Below are 16909 nucleotides of genomic sequence, written 5' to 3'. Positions count from 1 at the left end.
CAAAAGAATAGTCTTGACACATGCATAAAGCTCCATGTGTGTCAACTTTTTCTTTAGTCACTTCTTCAAGAAGATATGTCGGCAACAAATTCTCCATTTAGAAGAAGTCCTCACAACCTGCAGTATATTCTAATAGAAAAAGACATATATCATACATATTCTAATTAAATGAGTTCAACAGAAATCAATGAGGTCAACTCAACATTTTTAACACTTTGTTTAAAAACTCATACGTATATCTTTATCATTGATTCTCTACCTCAAACACCTTTTTTTTATTTATATTAAATGTAAATAATTATCTCCATCCTTGATTCTCTCCCTCGTATAATTTTTTATGCAAACAAACTAGGAATATTTCATTATATATATATATATATATATATATATACTAACAGGAATGCCAACAGAAGTTATTATTGTATTGAATCCACCGACCCGCCATTTTGGGAACGTTCCAGTGCCAAAGTCATTGAATGGATAACTCGTCAATCCCTAAAACGGACTATGTAATGTACTTTATCTGCTAGGTTATGGGCGGACATTTTACCATAGGTTTCTATTGTATCAATCTACCCTTGTTTGATTCATGTTGAAGCATACTTGGGGGTGGGGATTGCCGGAATACTTCGTATCAACATATACTGGGTATATCAATATTGATTCAATCCGAGATCTATTATTAAATTGCTCATTCAATGAGCATTCTCGATATTATGCCTTGAAGATGACTCGAACCTCCACGCTCTTTAGCATGAGATTTTAAGTCTCACGTGTCTACCATTTCACCACCAAGGCGTGTTGAAAGTGAATCGTATTTCATGAATATGATATCTATCTAGTGTGATGTATGGAATATATGACAAAGGTGGAATGTTGGAGTATTTTTATCGATCGGTCATGTCATATAGGCCCGAGTCGGACATCCAATTGCTTCGATTTGAATTATCCGGAGGATACCTTCTATATAAAAAAAAATGTACAATAAAAATGTACATGGATTGACAATCTCATTTTCTAGGGTTTTGGTGGAGGTTGTCCCCACCTTTTATTTTAATTCCTATTTATGTGCAAAATTCAGTGATGTTCTTAATAGTAGTCCGCTTTTATTTTTATTGTATTTATTTTTTATTTATTTTTATCCTTTCTCAAAAATTTCAATTCTTTCTCTTTACCCTAAAAAGTTAAAATTTTCTTTTTTAAATTATTTTTTCTTTCTTACTATGAAAATTTCTATTCTTAGATTTTATTTCTCCCTTTTTTTTTATTTTAGAGAGAAATGCCAATTCCAAAGTTGGAGTTGAGCATCTCATTCAGACCAATTCATAACCGGTCTTTTACCCTAAAAAAAAAAAAAGAAAAAAGTACAATCTGTCCATCTGGATTGAAATCCGTTCAAGCCGATCCTGATTCTGCTCTTTCGAACGTAGGGAACAAGAGAACCCTAGAAAAAAACTATAAATGTCAGTGCTACAAAGGGTCATTGGCCCAAAAATTATATATATTTCTATATTTCTTTAGAATCACTGTTAGAAATAAGTCAAATAGAATAGACAGGAGTTACATGCGAATGCAACATTGCAACATCCAGAAGTTGAGTCTTAACAAAAGCCCCAAAAAACCATGTTTTCCAGGCAACAATTGTTGAGTTTTTTTTATATTGGGAATGAACCCCCAATGTAGAAAGCTTTTTAACCAAAGCAAACAAACGAATCTTTACTCCTCCCCCCACCCACCTCAAGGAAAAATTAAGAAAGGAAAAAGGAAAAAATATTTTTTAGAACAGAAGTGTAATAACAATTAGATTACAGAAAACCACCCTCTGTCCAAGCTGCATCAGATTTTCCGTTGGGACCCCCGCTGCTCTTGTTGGATGGACAATGGTAGAAATTTTCATAACCATCCTCTTTAGGATCATCATCCCACCCTGCCCAGCTATCTCCATTCTGTGATGTTGCTCCCTTCCCAGATTCTTCCCTTTTATTGTCTTTACTATCCCAGTCATCCCAAGAGGTGGAGCTAAACTGGCCACCGGGTGATGAGTGATCACCTACAGAAGAGTTCCACCCTTTGCTCTCATGCCCAGACTCCTGATAGTGGCTACTTCTCTCTCTGACATTCTGTTGCCAATTATCAGCCCCAACGCCCATGCCTTCTTTTGTAAATTCCTCAACCTTTTGGGAAGCCATTGCCATGACCCCTCTCATGATCCCCCAAGTCTTTTGCCCTAGCTCTGTGGTTTTTGTCGTCACTACACTAACTGTCTCATTTACCTTTGAATCGTAACCACCTTCTGTCATCTGTAAAATGGGCACAGTTCGAATATTAGATAATCCATGGAGTAGTTGATCATGGAAGAAATGTTCTGATCATACAACCGAATTTTCAAAGTACATCTAATTCTTGACATAAAGACATCCATGAATCACAACACTGTTAACGATGAACAACATTTGAGTTGACCATGACATGTTAGCAATCAATACTCAAAAGCAACTAGGTGTCAACAAAACCAAACAACAGACACAATTATCAAACATAGAGTGTTAAAGCCACAGAGAGCATCAAATAATTCAGCACAATTAAATCATGTCTTACGACGAAAACTTTGCATGCAAACATCCACCCCATCCCTGACATCAGGTAACTTTTAGCAAATAGTTACCGAGCCTCAGTCTTCACAATATCGAGGACGTGTCTGAAGTTGGAGATTCATAAATTACGAATACAAGACCAACATAGCAAGGACTAACAAACCCCACGTCATTAGCAAATAACAGTTATATCTTATACAACAGTACGACCAAAATTAGGATTTAAATGAATTCTGATGAGGAAGCTAAGACTAACAACTGAAAAAGTTCTAAAAGAATGCTGTTCGTAAGAAAGACCGTTACCAAACGGGTAATAATATTATTATTAATTCCAGCCTTTCCTAGAACACAAAACTCTTTTAGGTCCAGCCCCTGGTCTGGGTTTCCAAACTCGATCAAATCGGTCTAGCCAGGCCACGGCTACTGCATCAGGGGGATTTGGGGGTTTGTTATTTATAATCCAACCAATGTAGTCCTAGTGAAATTAGGAGTTACAATTAGATTATCACCAGGACTTAAGATCAGCAACCAAGTACATTTTACAGATTGACCTTTACAAGGATTAGTGGGACCCAAGTATGGGGCTCCTCTTATTGAATTAAAGACTGACTTTAAACGAAAGAGTTATAAAGCAGAATCACTAAACTGCCAACGAAATTATTATTACTGGAAAGGTGGAAAAGACCAAGTATAGAAAAACATAAATGACTTGCAACGCGGCTGAGCACCAATCAGCAAGCCCAGGGGCTTCCTTGGGATTCTAAGGGCAGGGCAGCAAGTCTGAGGGCTCTAATTCAAGGCTGCAGCTGCATCACCTAGGATATAGGTTCATACAATTTTAGAGGAATCAAAGGTTCTTTTTGGCGTAGCTGTTGACTAAATAGAGGCATTTAAGAGTAGAGTGATTCTGGAGATAATTACATGAACTAAATTAAAAAAAAGTCAAATACCTTTGAAGTGAGCTCCTTTGTGCCAGCTTGAACCACATTAGCAGCAGATGCTGCAACCATGGATAGCCTACCAAGACCCTATGAACAAAAAAATGACCAGAAATGAGCTACATAAGATAGAAACCAACTAGTAGACAGAAGTCAATGTACAAAAACTGACAAGAAATAAACTACATCAGATAGAAAACTAGTAGACTATAGTCATTGATAAACACTGTAGTTCGACAAGAAGTATCAAACCCATCACTGAAAACAAAACGCAATGCAGTATTTATTATCAGATGAGCAAACTCAACCATAAATAAATATGGGTCTCCCTAGATGTCACTATGCTAGGGCGTTCCTTGACAAAAGAATTGACGCGCTACACTATGGCCTTGGTGTACTGATAAGTGGGCAAGGGTTAGCTAGGGCATCCCCTATACGCGACGTGTCGCATCGGCGCCCGGGTGCGGTGATAAGTAGGCAAGGGTTATCTCGCCGTGAACGAGTGCGGGTAAAGAAGCTAGTCCAAAAACATAGGACTAGATTGGCATCTTGGAGTACTTATGTGAAAACTATCAGGACTGTAATACAAAAATTTCATCAACAAAGTGTACAACTACGATACATTTGGTGTGATCAAACTCTTGATAAGCATCTCACCAGAGGCAGGGCGATACCACAACTATCACCCACTTTTTTTCCTTTATTAGCGATGATGGTACCAATCACATTGAAACTAGAAGTTTATAATCTAAAACAGGACACTACAAGGGATTGGTTACTCAGTTTGACTACAGGAAACATAGGGTCTAATTATAAAGACATTATGTCTCATCTTAGATGTAGCTACTACTTAGGAGTTTAGAATTAATAGACGTTGGAAAAGAAGGATTAGTATAGCTTGCATTCAAGAGACTAAAGGGTAAAAAAACTAAAGAGTTGGATGACTTTAAACTTTGGTATACTGGGGATAAAACTAATAAAAATGGAGTAGGTATAATAGTGAATAAAGATTTTAAGAATGATGTGGTGGATGTTAAAAGAGTGGCTGATAAGATTATTGCTATCAAGCTTGTAATGTAGAAAAGAGATTGTAAATATAATTTATGCATATGCACCTCAAATAGGATTGGATGAAAGTCCAAAGTTAGAATTTTGGGAAAATATGGATGGATTAATGTAAGAAATGCCGAGGAGAAAAGATATCATAGAAGGTGACCAAATGGACAAAGAAAGACAAAGAGGCATGAGAGGACATGGAGGAATGGTTTGGAGAGAGGAATGATGAAGGGACAATTTAGATTGCTGTGCTTTGATCTATTTATTATAAATACTTGCTAAAAAGAGAGATAAACATTAATTACCCAAAAGTGGACACATAGAAGCGAAATAGATTCTCCTAACTATAAGGACGATAGATTGTTGTGCAAGGATTGCAAGGGATACCCGGGGAAAACTAATGACAACATAGACTTGTGGCTTGGGATGTGCCTAACCCCAAAAACCATAAAGGGCAAGGTAACATCCCGGATAAGATGGGGAGCGAAAGGAGAGACTGAAACCTTGCAAGAAGTAGTCAAACAAGGAAGGGGATTGAGGGGACACAAGCGATGTGGAATGTGATGGCACGGACAGAAGGCGGCAAAGATATCCTAGGGAACAAAAAGAAAACCCACTAGAGAGACGGGGGGGATAGGAGGCAAGCGCCATTAGGAAAAAAAGCAGTAAGACATGGCAAGAATAAGGATGGAGGACTCAAAGGCGGGCAAAAATGAAGCTAAGAAAAGAGGGAAAGCAAGGGAGAAGAGGATGAAGAGTTATACAAAAGTGGGCACGAAGGAAGGGGGAAAATTTATTTATAAGATACTTAAAATAAGAGATAGGAAGAGTAGAGATCTTGACCATGTTAGATGTATTAAAAATGGAGATGGTAAAGTACTAGTATGTGATGAGGACATTAAGAAAATATGGAAAATCTATTTCTCTAGTCTACTAAACAAGCATGCTTCAAGTACCTGTGATTCGGACGATTAAGCCATTCACCAAGACACCTATGTGGAGAATTTTGGTGTTTAAAGTAAAAGAAGCACTAAGGAGGATGAAACTAGGCAAGACACAAGGTCCTAATGAAATCCCAATAGAAGTATGGAAGAGCTTAGGAACCCATGGGCTAGTTTGATTGACTAAGTTGTTTAATAAGATTATGAGCACATGGAAAATGCCAGATGAATGGAGAAGCATTGTGATTCCAATTTGCAAAAATAAAAGAAATATTCAAAGTTGTAATAATTATAGGGGCATTAAACTAATGAGCCATACTATGAAATTATGGGAGAGAGTAATTGGAACCCGTTTGAGACACTTAACCATAATTACAAAGAACCAGTTTGGGTTTATGTTGAGAAGATCTACAAAAGAAGCTATTTACCTAATTAGGAAACTTATGGAAAGGTATAGAGAGTGTCAAAAATACTTTTATATGAGGAAAGACCTTTATATGGTATTTATTGACCTAGAAAAAACTTATGATAGAGTTCTTAGAGTGTTAATTTGGTATGTGTACTAGAGAAAAGAAGTGTTGCAAGTAAATATGTAGACATAGTTAAGGATATGTATGATGGTTTAGTGACAAATGTAAGAATAGTGAGGGGCAAAGTAATGAATTCTCAATTACAGTTGGACTACATCAATGATCAACTTTAAGCCCGTATTTATTTGCACTTGTAATGGATAAATTAAGACATTCAAGACGAGGTCCATTGGTGTTGCTTTTTGCTGATGATATTGTGTCAATAGATGAGACTCAAGTGGGGGTTAATACCAAGTTAAAATCATGGAGAGCAGAACTAAGTAGAACAAAGACAATATCTAGTTCGTAACTTTAGTTATGATTGAGCAGAAGATAAAGTAGTGAAACTTAACGATAAGGAGATTCCTCAAAGTGATTCTTTTAGGTAACTGGGTTCAATCATAAATAAAATAGATGATATAGAAGATGATGTTTCCCAAAGAATTAAAATAGGGTGGATGAAGTGCAGAGATGCGTCTGGGGTCTTGTGTGATCGACGTATTCCATTAAAGCTTAAAGGAAAATTCTATAGGACCGTCGTTCGAATAGCTATGATGTACGGTGCAGAGTACTGGGCTGTTAAAAAAAATCATATAGATAAACTCAGTGTAGCAAAAATGTGGATGCTAAGATGGATGAGTGGCAAAACTAAGAATGATCATATTAGAGTTGGTCACGGAGTTGCTCCCATAAGTGATAAGCTTAAGGAAAGTTGTTTGAGGTGGCACGACCATGTTCAACGGATTCCGATAAATGCCCATATACGAAGAAGTGATATAATCCAAATTGAAGGAACTAGAAGAGCTAGGGGTAGACCTAAGATAATCTTAAAAGAAATGATATGCATAGCTTAGGTGTTGAATCTAGCATGGCCTCAAATAGAACTAATTGGAAGGCAAAAATCCATGTAGCCGACCCCATTTAGTTGGGATTGTTGTTGTTGGTTCCAGTTGATCAATATGATGTCATGTTATTATAGGAATTTCACAAATTAAGAAGAACTCTCTCACAGAAACCTGGCAGCAAACCTCCTGCTTGCAATCTCATGCCATAAAACTATCTTCTTCACATCTGATGACAGTGAAATTACAGAACTACCTATATTTTGACAACTGTCAATTCCCATCACCCCATAAAATGAGAGAGTTTATGCAGATCCACCAATCTGGCTTGATCTTCTCTCTTTCAGTGAATACCTTGGAATCCACTAGCCCACCTTTCTCTTCTCAATTGGTGTATTTGAGGGAAACCAAAATGGAAGGGCATGTACACACACACAGAAAAGGGGGGGGGGGGAGAGAGAGAGAGAGAGACTCAAGATGCAGGTTTTAATGGGTGTGATTATGTTGCAGTTAATCTTGAAAGGTTCTTGAAATTGATTTGGTCCAACAGAAAAGATCACCAAAAATACAACCCTATTTCCCCACTCTCTACTGGTGTTCCTGTCCCAAACTCACAAACAATGCTTTTGCTGCCTGCTAGGATCTGCTCCTGGGTCTTCTACTCCAGTTCTCCTTCATCTTCTTCTTTGCCTCCTCTTTTTTATTGCTCCTGCAAAATAAAATCGTGACAGCATTGGTGGATACCAATAGCCGCAATGAAGCCTAAAGTAATTGAGTTTTTCGACATTGGATCAGATAAGGATTTCAAATCCAGATCAGCACTGTGAAATCTACTGCTTCTCCACTTCCAGTTTCTTCAGTGTAATTTCTTGTTCATTGTTGTCTCCCAGATGCCTATAGCTCTGGTTTTCCACAAGAATATATTGATTTCCTTCACTAGCTAGCACAAAGCCTCTTTCAAGACTGGACCAGGTTCCCACACTGATGAAGATCTGATTTGCTTCATGGGAGTTTCTCAGGGAATAGATCTCTTCCTCCACCTGAGCATTTTCTAGTTATCTTATCTATGAGATTACTACAAAAGGAAAAGAAATCGATAAGGCAATTTGCCAAGGTTCATTGTAAAATCTTAACTAGCAGCAACCGATCGACATATTCAAGTTTTCTATAATCTCATCTTATCCCCTGGCTTTATTTCATTGTAAAGGTAATATCCTAATCTTTGACATATAATGAAATCATGGGCACAAAATTAATACTTGAGCAATTGACTCCACTGTTCATGGTGCAGTTAAGGATTACCCGGTTAACATTTATTCAGACATCTCTTTCATCAGCAGTAGAAGCATATTACAATCTTTAACAAGCACATTAAGTGCCTAGTTTGTTTTAACCTAACAGAACCAAGAGAGATTGAATGACTTCAACATATATGACAAAAAGTATTGGATGTCGGGTTCTTACTTTTTCTAAATCTCTCTCCAAATTCATCATGTCAGAAAAAATTATTGCCCCAAAACTGGCAAATGGACATCAATCATTTAATTGGGAAATTCTTATCACTCCCCAGTACTTACGTTATACTCACTTAAACTCCCCTACTCAGACTTTCACATCTAATTCCCTCCAGAGACCAATCTTCTACCTCTTCATCTTCCCTAATATTTTAAAACACCCAATTATCCTCTAATACCCATTTTTCATCAATTTTTCTTTCTTTTCTTATTATTATTTCTCCACAATTTTTTCGAATATTTTTATTCAAACGGCCTCAGACAAGAATGGACAGGAAACCCACCACTCCTTTCCTCCTTCCCAACCCCTTCCTCTGGGATGAAAATCTCCCTTCAATAAGCTCAGTTTAAGCTGAAATGTTCAAGAAAAAGATTCTCAATCCTTTGAACTGTTGAACCAACTCAACATTTAATCAAGTCTGAAACAGAAGATGACTAAAAAATCTTGAATCAGGCATTACAGTTATAGCTAAGTAACCTTCAGTAGGAAGGTGTGGAAGAGATTAACAAGGGTTCAAGTTGCCCATAACCAGTAATTCAAACACCTAGAAATGGAGACTTCAAAATTAATTCCAAGAGAGATCACATCTCCAACGTAGAGTTGATTTAGTGCAGGAACAAAGGAACCATACGAATGAGAGAGTACACAAGAAACAAGGAGAAACAGGAAATAAAGTAACAGAGAAAAACCACTCAAGAGGGAGGAAACAACAGTTATGACAGTTTAGTGCATGAGAGATGCTTGACTGATTGATTCTTTTGTCGTTGGCTAATTTGTGATTCAGGAATTGGGATATGTTTAAGTAAAACTAAGATAACCATTACAAGCATGTTTGTATTTTCACAAAACTCATTTGACTTCGATGTATCAAACTTAGAATAAGTCATTATATTCGAGAAGGAGCCTCCACTGCCTAGTGTGAAAATAAAGTGCCAATATCCTGAAATTAGATTTGCAAAGAATGTAAACCCAAATTAGGCTTGAGCGGAATTTGCAGGACCAGACGCTGAGGCTGGGTGGGGTTACAAGGTAGGGCAAAGTCAAGGTGTGGGCTGAGAAAGGTTTGGGAGGGAGGACACAAGAAAAGGGATGATAGGGTTCAATTTTCTTGTTCAACAGAGAAGAGGAGAAGGCCTTAAAATTGAAAGAAAAAAAAATAGTGAAAATTTTGAATAAATAAATAGAAGGAATTCAAATGATGATGATTGGTTATTAGAGGGTAATTTTTGGTATTTTCAATTATCAAGGGAGAAGGAGAGGTAGAAGTTTGTTTTTATGGGAGAATCAGATGTTAAGAGTTAGATTAGAGGAGTTTGAGCAACTGCTGTATAAGTATAGGGGAGGGGGAGTGATATAAATTTTCCCTTATTTAATTCTCTCAGTTTTACCAACTGGTATCAGGGTTCATAGCCAAAAGAGTGTAACTTGCTAATACACAAGTACGCAGTGAGCTCATCAACTTATAAGAAAATACACAAGGCTCTGAGACAAAACCTTCTGATTTTGCCAGTGTTTAGTATCACTTGTGGAAAACATATCTTTTTAAAATAAGGAGAATAACAAAAATAATCATACTAGGGTGAAGATCCATTCATCTCTCTCTCAACCACCTATATTTTTAGTATTATATTATAACATACTATGTTATATATTAGTATTACATTATACCATGCCATGAAGGGGAAACCATAGTTGTCAAAGCACCTTCTAGGCATCCAAGCATTGTCTCCTAGACAACTCAGCCTTATCCCAGCTAGATGAGATCAGCTGAGATCAGCTAAATGGATTTAATGTGAGACTATGATGAACCAAGGGTAACAGCCCCAATGTTGCTCAAGCTCCAAATAACTCCAGTAGGGAAACCAGGTTCAGGTCTAGTAAATTCCAGAAATAGAAGGCAATGAATGTGAAGCAATCCAACCAACAGAATGTGCTTGGATTGGGAATTGGGATCAAGTGTAGGTGCAAACAGCAGTAGAAAAAGCTCCAAATCCCAATCAATTCTCACCAAGGTTTGTTGAGCAATGATCTTTACAAGCTGCAACAACAATACTAAATCGCAACAGCCTTCAATAATTGGTAAGAGCAGTGGCAGCCTCAGGAATCAACTGGAGATGGATTCTGCTTCAGCTTGAGACCTTAATGAGTTGTTGCAGACACAAATAGTAACAGCAGAAAGGAAAAGATAGGAGAAGGGAAAAAGAAGATACAAAAGAAGAGGAGGTTAAAGGAAATGGGTCATCTCAATGCTGGCTCACTCGCCCACAGCTATTTCAACAACTGAGCACGGATTCCTCCATAAGCAATGGCAACATGGCCTGCAAATTTTATTTCTATAAAGTCTACTTGTCCATTGTAGTAAAAGTGCCTATTTATAGCTTGGCTAAAGCTTACAAGAAATAGAAATTTTTTAAACTATGAAATCAAAACTATTATTTTAGTAACTATTGACAATAAAATACTATGGTAATTAGAAACTAATTAAAATTAGAAATTATTAGGCTTTATAATTCAGCCATATGCATAAACAATTGTAATATAACTTCTGAAATAGGAACCAAACAAACTAAATATCTCAAGAATAAAATCTTCATGTAATATGATATTGGGCCCCACAAACTCTCTCTGAGTATTCCGAGCATGCCAAATAATGGGTTGTGAAACTGTTCATGTGAATAATGACATGAATACTGTTTTGACCTCCGTTCTTCATGCTTTATCCTATAGCAGCAGTCCAAATTGACTGGTCAGAGTTGTGGAGCAAGGGGGTCAAAACAGTATTCATATCATTATTCACATGAACAGTTTCACAACCCATTATTTGGCATGCTCGGAATACTCAGAGAGAGTTTGTGGGGCCCAATATCATATTAAATGAAGATTTTAGTTGAACCAACCGGCTGGTTCAAGCTGGACTCCAGTAGGCAGGTTCCAATTTGTCCCAACTCTACATCAGGATCCTTGACCTTCATTCACTATTTGCAATCGTTCTTGGTACTAGGCCTAAGCTATGCTCGTCTCTGACTTCTTCTAAGCTCACTTTAGGTCTACCCCCAGTTCTTTTCGTTCCTCGAACTGAATCAAACACTCCCCTCTGTAACGGGGCATCGGAAAACCTCCTTTGGAAATGGTCATGCCACTTTAGACTTGCTGTAACATATGATGCTATCACATCACAACTACTTCTTGAAGAGAAAATGATCAAATCTAAAATAAATATAATTATGATGGTAATGAAACTGAATGATGGAAACAATGATAGTGTTAGACGAAAGTAGATCGGTGACAGCTAAAGTCACACAGTCACACTAGTTACCCAACCATGGGATACTTAGGCACACTTGATTAGCCATACATGTCCCACCTACAGACGTTTGATTCTCAAGAGTGAATTTTAAAAGAAAGAATTTTCCACAAAAGCAATCTCAATTTTCCAGAAAAGGGAGATGGGGAAGGGAAAGGACAGAGAAAGGATAAAGTGGAAAGAGGAGAGAGAAAACCAAGATGAAGGGTCGGGATCTGGGGCTTCAGTCTTGAACCTAAAATCACATAAGGCCCAGTGCCCATAAACCAAGGTGATTACGCATAATTGGACCATGTCAGAAACTGACAGGATGAAAATCCCGTATAACTTCGCTTTCCATTACAGCTATATTTTCTTCAGCTCTATGCAAGGCACAAGCTTTGTAGAGAACATAACTCCTATGGTTCTTGCTCTGCATCAAGTAGCAAGACTAGCTGCATTTGTGAACATTGAAATTCTGGCACAAGAAATGTGAAATCAATCATACTCCTTTCGAATTACCAGAACTATAATTGGCATCCATTTCCTCCACTCACAATTTCATTCCTACACGAGTATTTGACATTCGGAGAGAATGTGCAGACCGACTGAATTGAATTATAAAATAAGTACATGGAATAATTGACTGTTTTGGCTGTATCAATTTTATTCTCAACCTCCTTCTAAAGCTAAGCATCAACAGACAGGAAAAACTTTGCTCCAACAGGCAACGGTCGTTCAACAACACAAATACAAATGGAGTAATAGAATACAGATGAAACAAAGAATTAGACAAAGGACCTCTTTTGGATAAATCTTACCAGTGAAACAAAAGATAGAACGTCCCCCTCTGAATTACTCCGAGTACACGGTGGAGGCGTTGATCCAAAACCTACATACTTCCCTCCTTGAGAAGGTGGGATCCCTTCAGGGCGAGATTCGTTCTCCATCTTTTTCTTTTCAAAAAAGCTCTCTTTGCTGGCAGCCGATGCCTCCAACTGCGACCTAGTGTAAACATCCTGAGACGACCTAGATCTTGCGAGCATTTCACCACCACCCGTACCCCCAAAATCTCCATCGCTTTGATTACGTCTCAAATGCGAGGATCTTAACCCATCATCATCATTGTCCCAACTATCCCAACCTCCAATGGTCCCAGAATTAGCACCCCTGCCTGCTACACCTCCACTCTGCGGCAACGGTGGCTTCGTCTTCCCGATACCCATCGTTTCTTTAACCACTGGAGGGTTCCGCCACGAGCGACCTTCTGCCAGAGCTTGAATTCTGTCACGATAGACACTAGCAGCCTGGGTATTATACTTAGAGACGACATCGGTCTCCTTAGGAATCCCGTATTGGGCGAGAAACGAATTGAGCTGTTCATTGCCACCGGCCTCCATCTTCTTCAGCTGGATCTCAGACCAGGAATCCATGGTCACCGATCGAACGAAGCTGATGTGAACGCCGAGGCCACGATGCTTGCCGGAACATTCAAGACACATGAAGATGCCATAAGAAACCGAAGCCCACTGGGGATTCTTCTGAGAGCAATCGACGCAGACCTTGTTGGCTGCTAGGGCTTGCAAATCTCGGAGACGTCGAGAAGCCATTGACGTCCGATCCAATCGATCTGGATCGGATTTTCGAAGAATTACAAAGGCTATGGATCAATGGATGAATCAAAGATCTAATGCGAAAACAATGGGAAAGGACATTATGGATTTAAAATGAAGATATTCTCTCTCACCGTCCTCCTCTGTCTATCAGAAGTATTCAATTTTTCAATAGAAGAAAGACTGAAAGAGGGAGGAAGGAGAAGGAGTTCCAAAAACGCGCTTCTTTCTCGGAAGGCCAGAGAAGATCGCCAGATCGCATCCATAACAATCGGAGATTCGGAATTAACTCTCTTTCGGTTCGAATAATTAATATATAAGTTTCTCTTTTCTTTCCTTTATTATTATTATTTTTTTATCCTGCACTCCGCATTGCATTATATGGACCTTTTCCACTTAAAAATAGAAAGTTTTTGTTGGAGTCCCTCTAGTTGAGGCTAAAATCAAGTTTGGTCCCTCTAATAAATAAAATTACGTATGAGTCCAGAGATAAGATTTTTAATGTAAAATTTTTTAAGGAGCCGGAGACTACGAGATTTCAAATCAAGACCAAACAGGAGATAATTTATAAAATTAAGTGTTTGGTTGGGAATGAAATCAGAATCATCCAAAATTTATTTGATCGACATGATTTTGTGAATGTACATTATATAGCTTTTGAAATCTCCGGATTTTACCCCCCATAATCTGATTCACATTTTTACACAAAGCGCGAGATTTCATGAATCTAGAGATTTTACAACCAAACGGGTATAATTCTTAGATTCATGAATCCAGAGATTTGAAATCTCTAGATTCATGTAACCAAACAGGCCCTAAGAGATAAAATTGAGTTTTTTTCATGGCACTCACTTAAGTTGGGCCTAAATTCTTGACTATCCACATAAGTGATTTTTTTTTTCTTTTCAAACTGCCTATTTTTTTCACTTTTTCAAAATTTCAAATTACACAGTGTTAACTTTTATGTTAAAGTGACCATTTTGACCATTATGTGTTGATAAATATAATTTTTATATGGGTAAATATCACTTATCTCCCCTCTTAGCTGGACAAATAGCACTTACACCCCCTCTTACTTGGATAATATCACTTACCTCCCCTCTTACCTAGCAAATATATCAAACACCCTCATCTGTTAACTTTCTCGGTTAACTTTAACTTTTACCATTAAATTTTTTTTAAAATCCTAAACTGCCCTTGGCTAAAAAATATTTTTTTAGTTTAAACCCTAAATTATTGTAATCACCCTAGCAGTTAAAATACTAAATTACCCTCAATTAAAATAATTGTTAAAAACCAAAATACCATAGTTAAAATTCAAATTATCTTTAATTATTAAAAGTCCAACCTGCCCTTTTGATAATTCGTGTTTTTTTAGTTGTTTGATGTTAAAAATAAAATAAAAAAGGGTACATTGGGGTTTTTCCTTCGGTAGGGCTCCTTTCTCCCCGACGAATGTCTTCTTCTGGCCAACGCTATTCTTCTTGTTTCCCAGGCATGGCATCTTGCTTCTTTTTTATCATAAGGATTCAGATTGCTTGGAACCCCAATGTGTCTCCCCAAGCTCCTGAGTAATGCCTGTATGTCAAGGAACTAAACTTGCATTTGGTTCATCTGCTGCTGTGTTTGATTCATCTGTTCTTGCATTGGCGGGACGACCATTCCTTTGTTGTTCTGGGCTATCACACGCTACCCTCCATCGACTTCTTCTTCCTCAGTCTCGCAGAGTAAAGGATCCTCACCTCAGGGAGGTGGATCTTAATTCTAATTTCTCAGGATTGCTGATCTTGTTTCAACCACCATGACTTTCTGAATTGTTTCCCAAAAATAGTGCCAAAATGATGCGTCAAGAATTTATCCAACCAACAGAAACCTACAAAACAAGTGTTAGATGTCGGCCGACTCGTCGATTAGGAAACCGCCTTTGATGGCTAAGTCATTGAATGCACCACTGTAGAGCTTCGAATAGTTGCATAGCTTAATTGAAGACTAAAGTAGAGGGAAACGATTTAGTTACCTCCTCCTCATGTTGAACATTAACTTATATAAGATTCTTGACCGTAGTATCAATGGATAAGTCCTATCTAAGATCTTTCGACCATAAGGCTAAATTCCCCAAATCTAGGTTATCGCACATTCTTTTCTAGGCATGATTGCCTATCCTGAATTTGGCAGGATCACGATTCCTACCATAACTCTTAAATTCTTTAGTGCTCAAGGGACCTTCGAGCTAACTTCTCATTCCGATTTTGACCAGGATAGAATGACTGACCATGGTTCTACCCGATTAGCTTCTCAACATTATTTTTACTTATCCCGCACATACTAGGAACAAGCTTGATTAAAAGGAAAAAGTAAAAATATTATACTCTGATCTTAATAATAAAGTCACAAAAATGATTAAGGACCAACTCAAATTTGGAGAACTAACCTCATTTAATAACACTTCGTTCTATCATTTGATAGGTTCCCTCTCATAGAAGATTCTAGTATTTAGCACAATAATCAATAGGAGCTTTGAATACCAGGTGCTCGGGAAACTAATGTCTTGGATAAGAGCTTTGAATCCACAAAGGGAGGAAGAGAATACTAATATTTACAGTCATAACAACTTTGGGAATAATTATAATTTGGAAGAAAACCTATGCAATAATAAACTAATAAAAACCTATGCAATAATAAACTAATAACTAACAAATGTATTTTGTTATGTGCAAGGGTTCCTAATCAACAACTAGGGATCGTATGATGGAGCATGGGAATATATAAAGACAAACATATACAATATGTCAATTATGGAAAGCAAAAGACGGAAGGTGTGGTGAAGGCGATGCTTGATGGACTTCGATTGGAATGTCAAACAGCTTCACAACGTGGGTTAAGTATAGATGAGATATGGACAAACAATCCAAAAATCGCTCATCTATTACCTAAGCCTATAAAACTAAAGTGACCTCTAGCAGAATTAACAAGTCTTTTGGATTTAGCTAAAACCACAAAAATGGTTAAATTTGATATTTTCCCAAACAGTTCACTCCAGATGCGTTTTGAATATTATGCTAATCTAGCGTTTAATCAAGACGATTACTGTAATAACATTATATGTAGTCCTTGTAAGTGTTTCCAGACTTAATTTTAATATAGCTTTCTTTTCCTCGATCAAAAAAAAAAAAAAAACACAATAATCAATAGGCCCTTTTCGCCTTGCTGCTACTCCTCGCCTTCCTCTCCATCATCCCTTCTCTTCACTCCACCTCTGCTTCCCCTTCCCCCTTGTTGGCCCCTCTAGACTTGCGACCTCCTCTTGCGACCCTTCTGCTACACTATCTACAGTCCCATTTAAAGCAAGCTAGCATCTTCATTCCCCCTTCAGTCTGCAATGATAGTTTCCTTCCTTATCAAGGACATTTGAGCCCCAGCCTTGAAGCTCCCACCTCTTGTCTCTACTACTGCAACTCTAGATGAAGCGAAAATCCCTTATAAAATGGCCACTAGTGCTGCCACTGAGCACACCACAACCATCTTCTCTATTGTACTAGTGGTCACCTCCATTGCACC

General features: G+C 37.8%; 1 protein-coding gene across 1 annotated transcript; it reads right to left on the bottom strand.

Moving 5' to 3' along the window:
• Positions 1-1461: 1461 nt before the first annotated feature.
• Positions 1462-13626, bottom strand: LOC149023459 (putative ADP-ribosylation factor GTPase-activating protein AGD6). The gene is made up of 3 exons (XM_089143993.1): positions 12560-13626; positions 3545-3622; positions 1462-2300 (listed from the first exon to the last, which is right to left on the bottom strand). Exons 1-3 carry the CDS (start codon positions 13346-13348, stop codon positions 1806-1808), a joined length of 1362 nt encoding a protein of 453 aa, XP_089000119.1. The 5' UTR covers positions 13349-13626; the 3' UTR covers positions 1462-1805.
• Between the last annotated feature and the right edge of the window lie 3283 nt (positions 13627-16909).

This window comes from Hakea prostrata, chromosome 2 (assembly GCF_041222555.1).
Source record: "Hakea prostrata isolate BN-2017 chromosome 2, UWA_Hpros_2, whole genome shotgun sequence".
In the NCBI taxonomy this organism is placed as follows: domain Eukaryota; kingdom Viridiplantae; phylum Streptophyta; class Magnoliopsida; order Proteales; family Proteaceae; genus Hakea; species Hakea prostrata.
The sequence above is the reverse complement of the archived record's forward strand: the minus strand, read 5'-3'. Positions and strand labels throughout refer to the sequence as shown.

Coding starts and splice junctions, on each gene's coding strand:
- LOC149023459 (XM_089143993.1), bottom strand. CDS start 13,348: ATGGCTTCTCGACGTCTCCGAGATTTGCAAGCCCTAGCAGCCAACAAG. Junction 3,623..12,559: donor TTCTATCTTTTGTTTCACTG/GTAAGATTTATC, acceptor TTTTGTTCATAG/GGTCTTGGTAGGCTATCCAT. Junction 2,301..3,544: donor CAAAGGAGCTCACTTCAAAG/GTATTTGACTTT, acceptor CCCATTTTACAG/ATGACAGAAGGTGGTTACGA.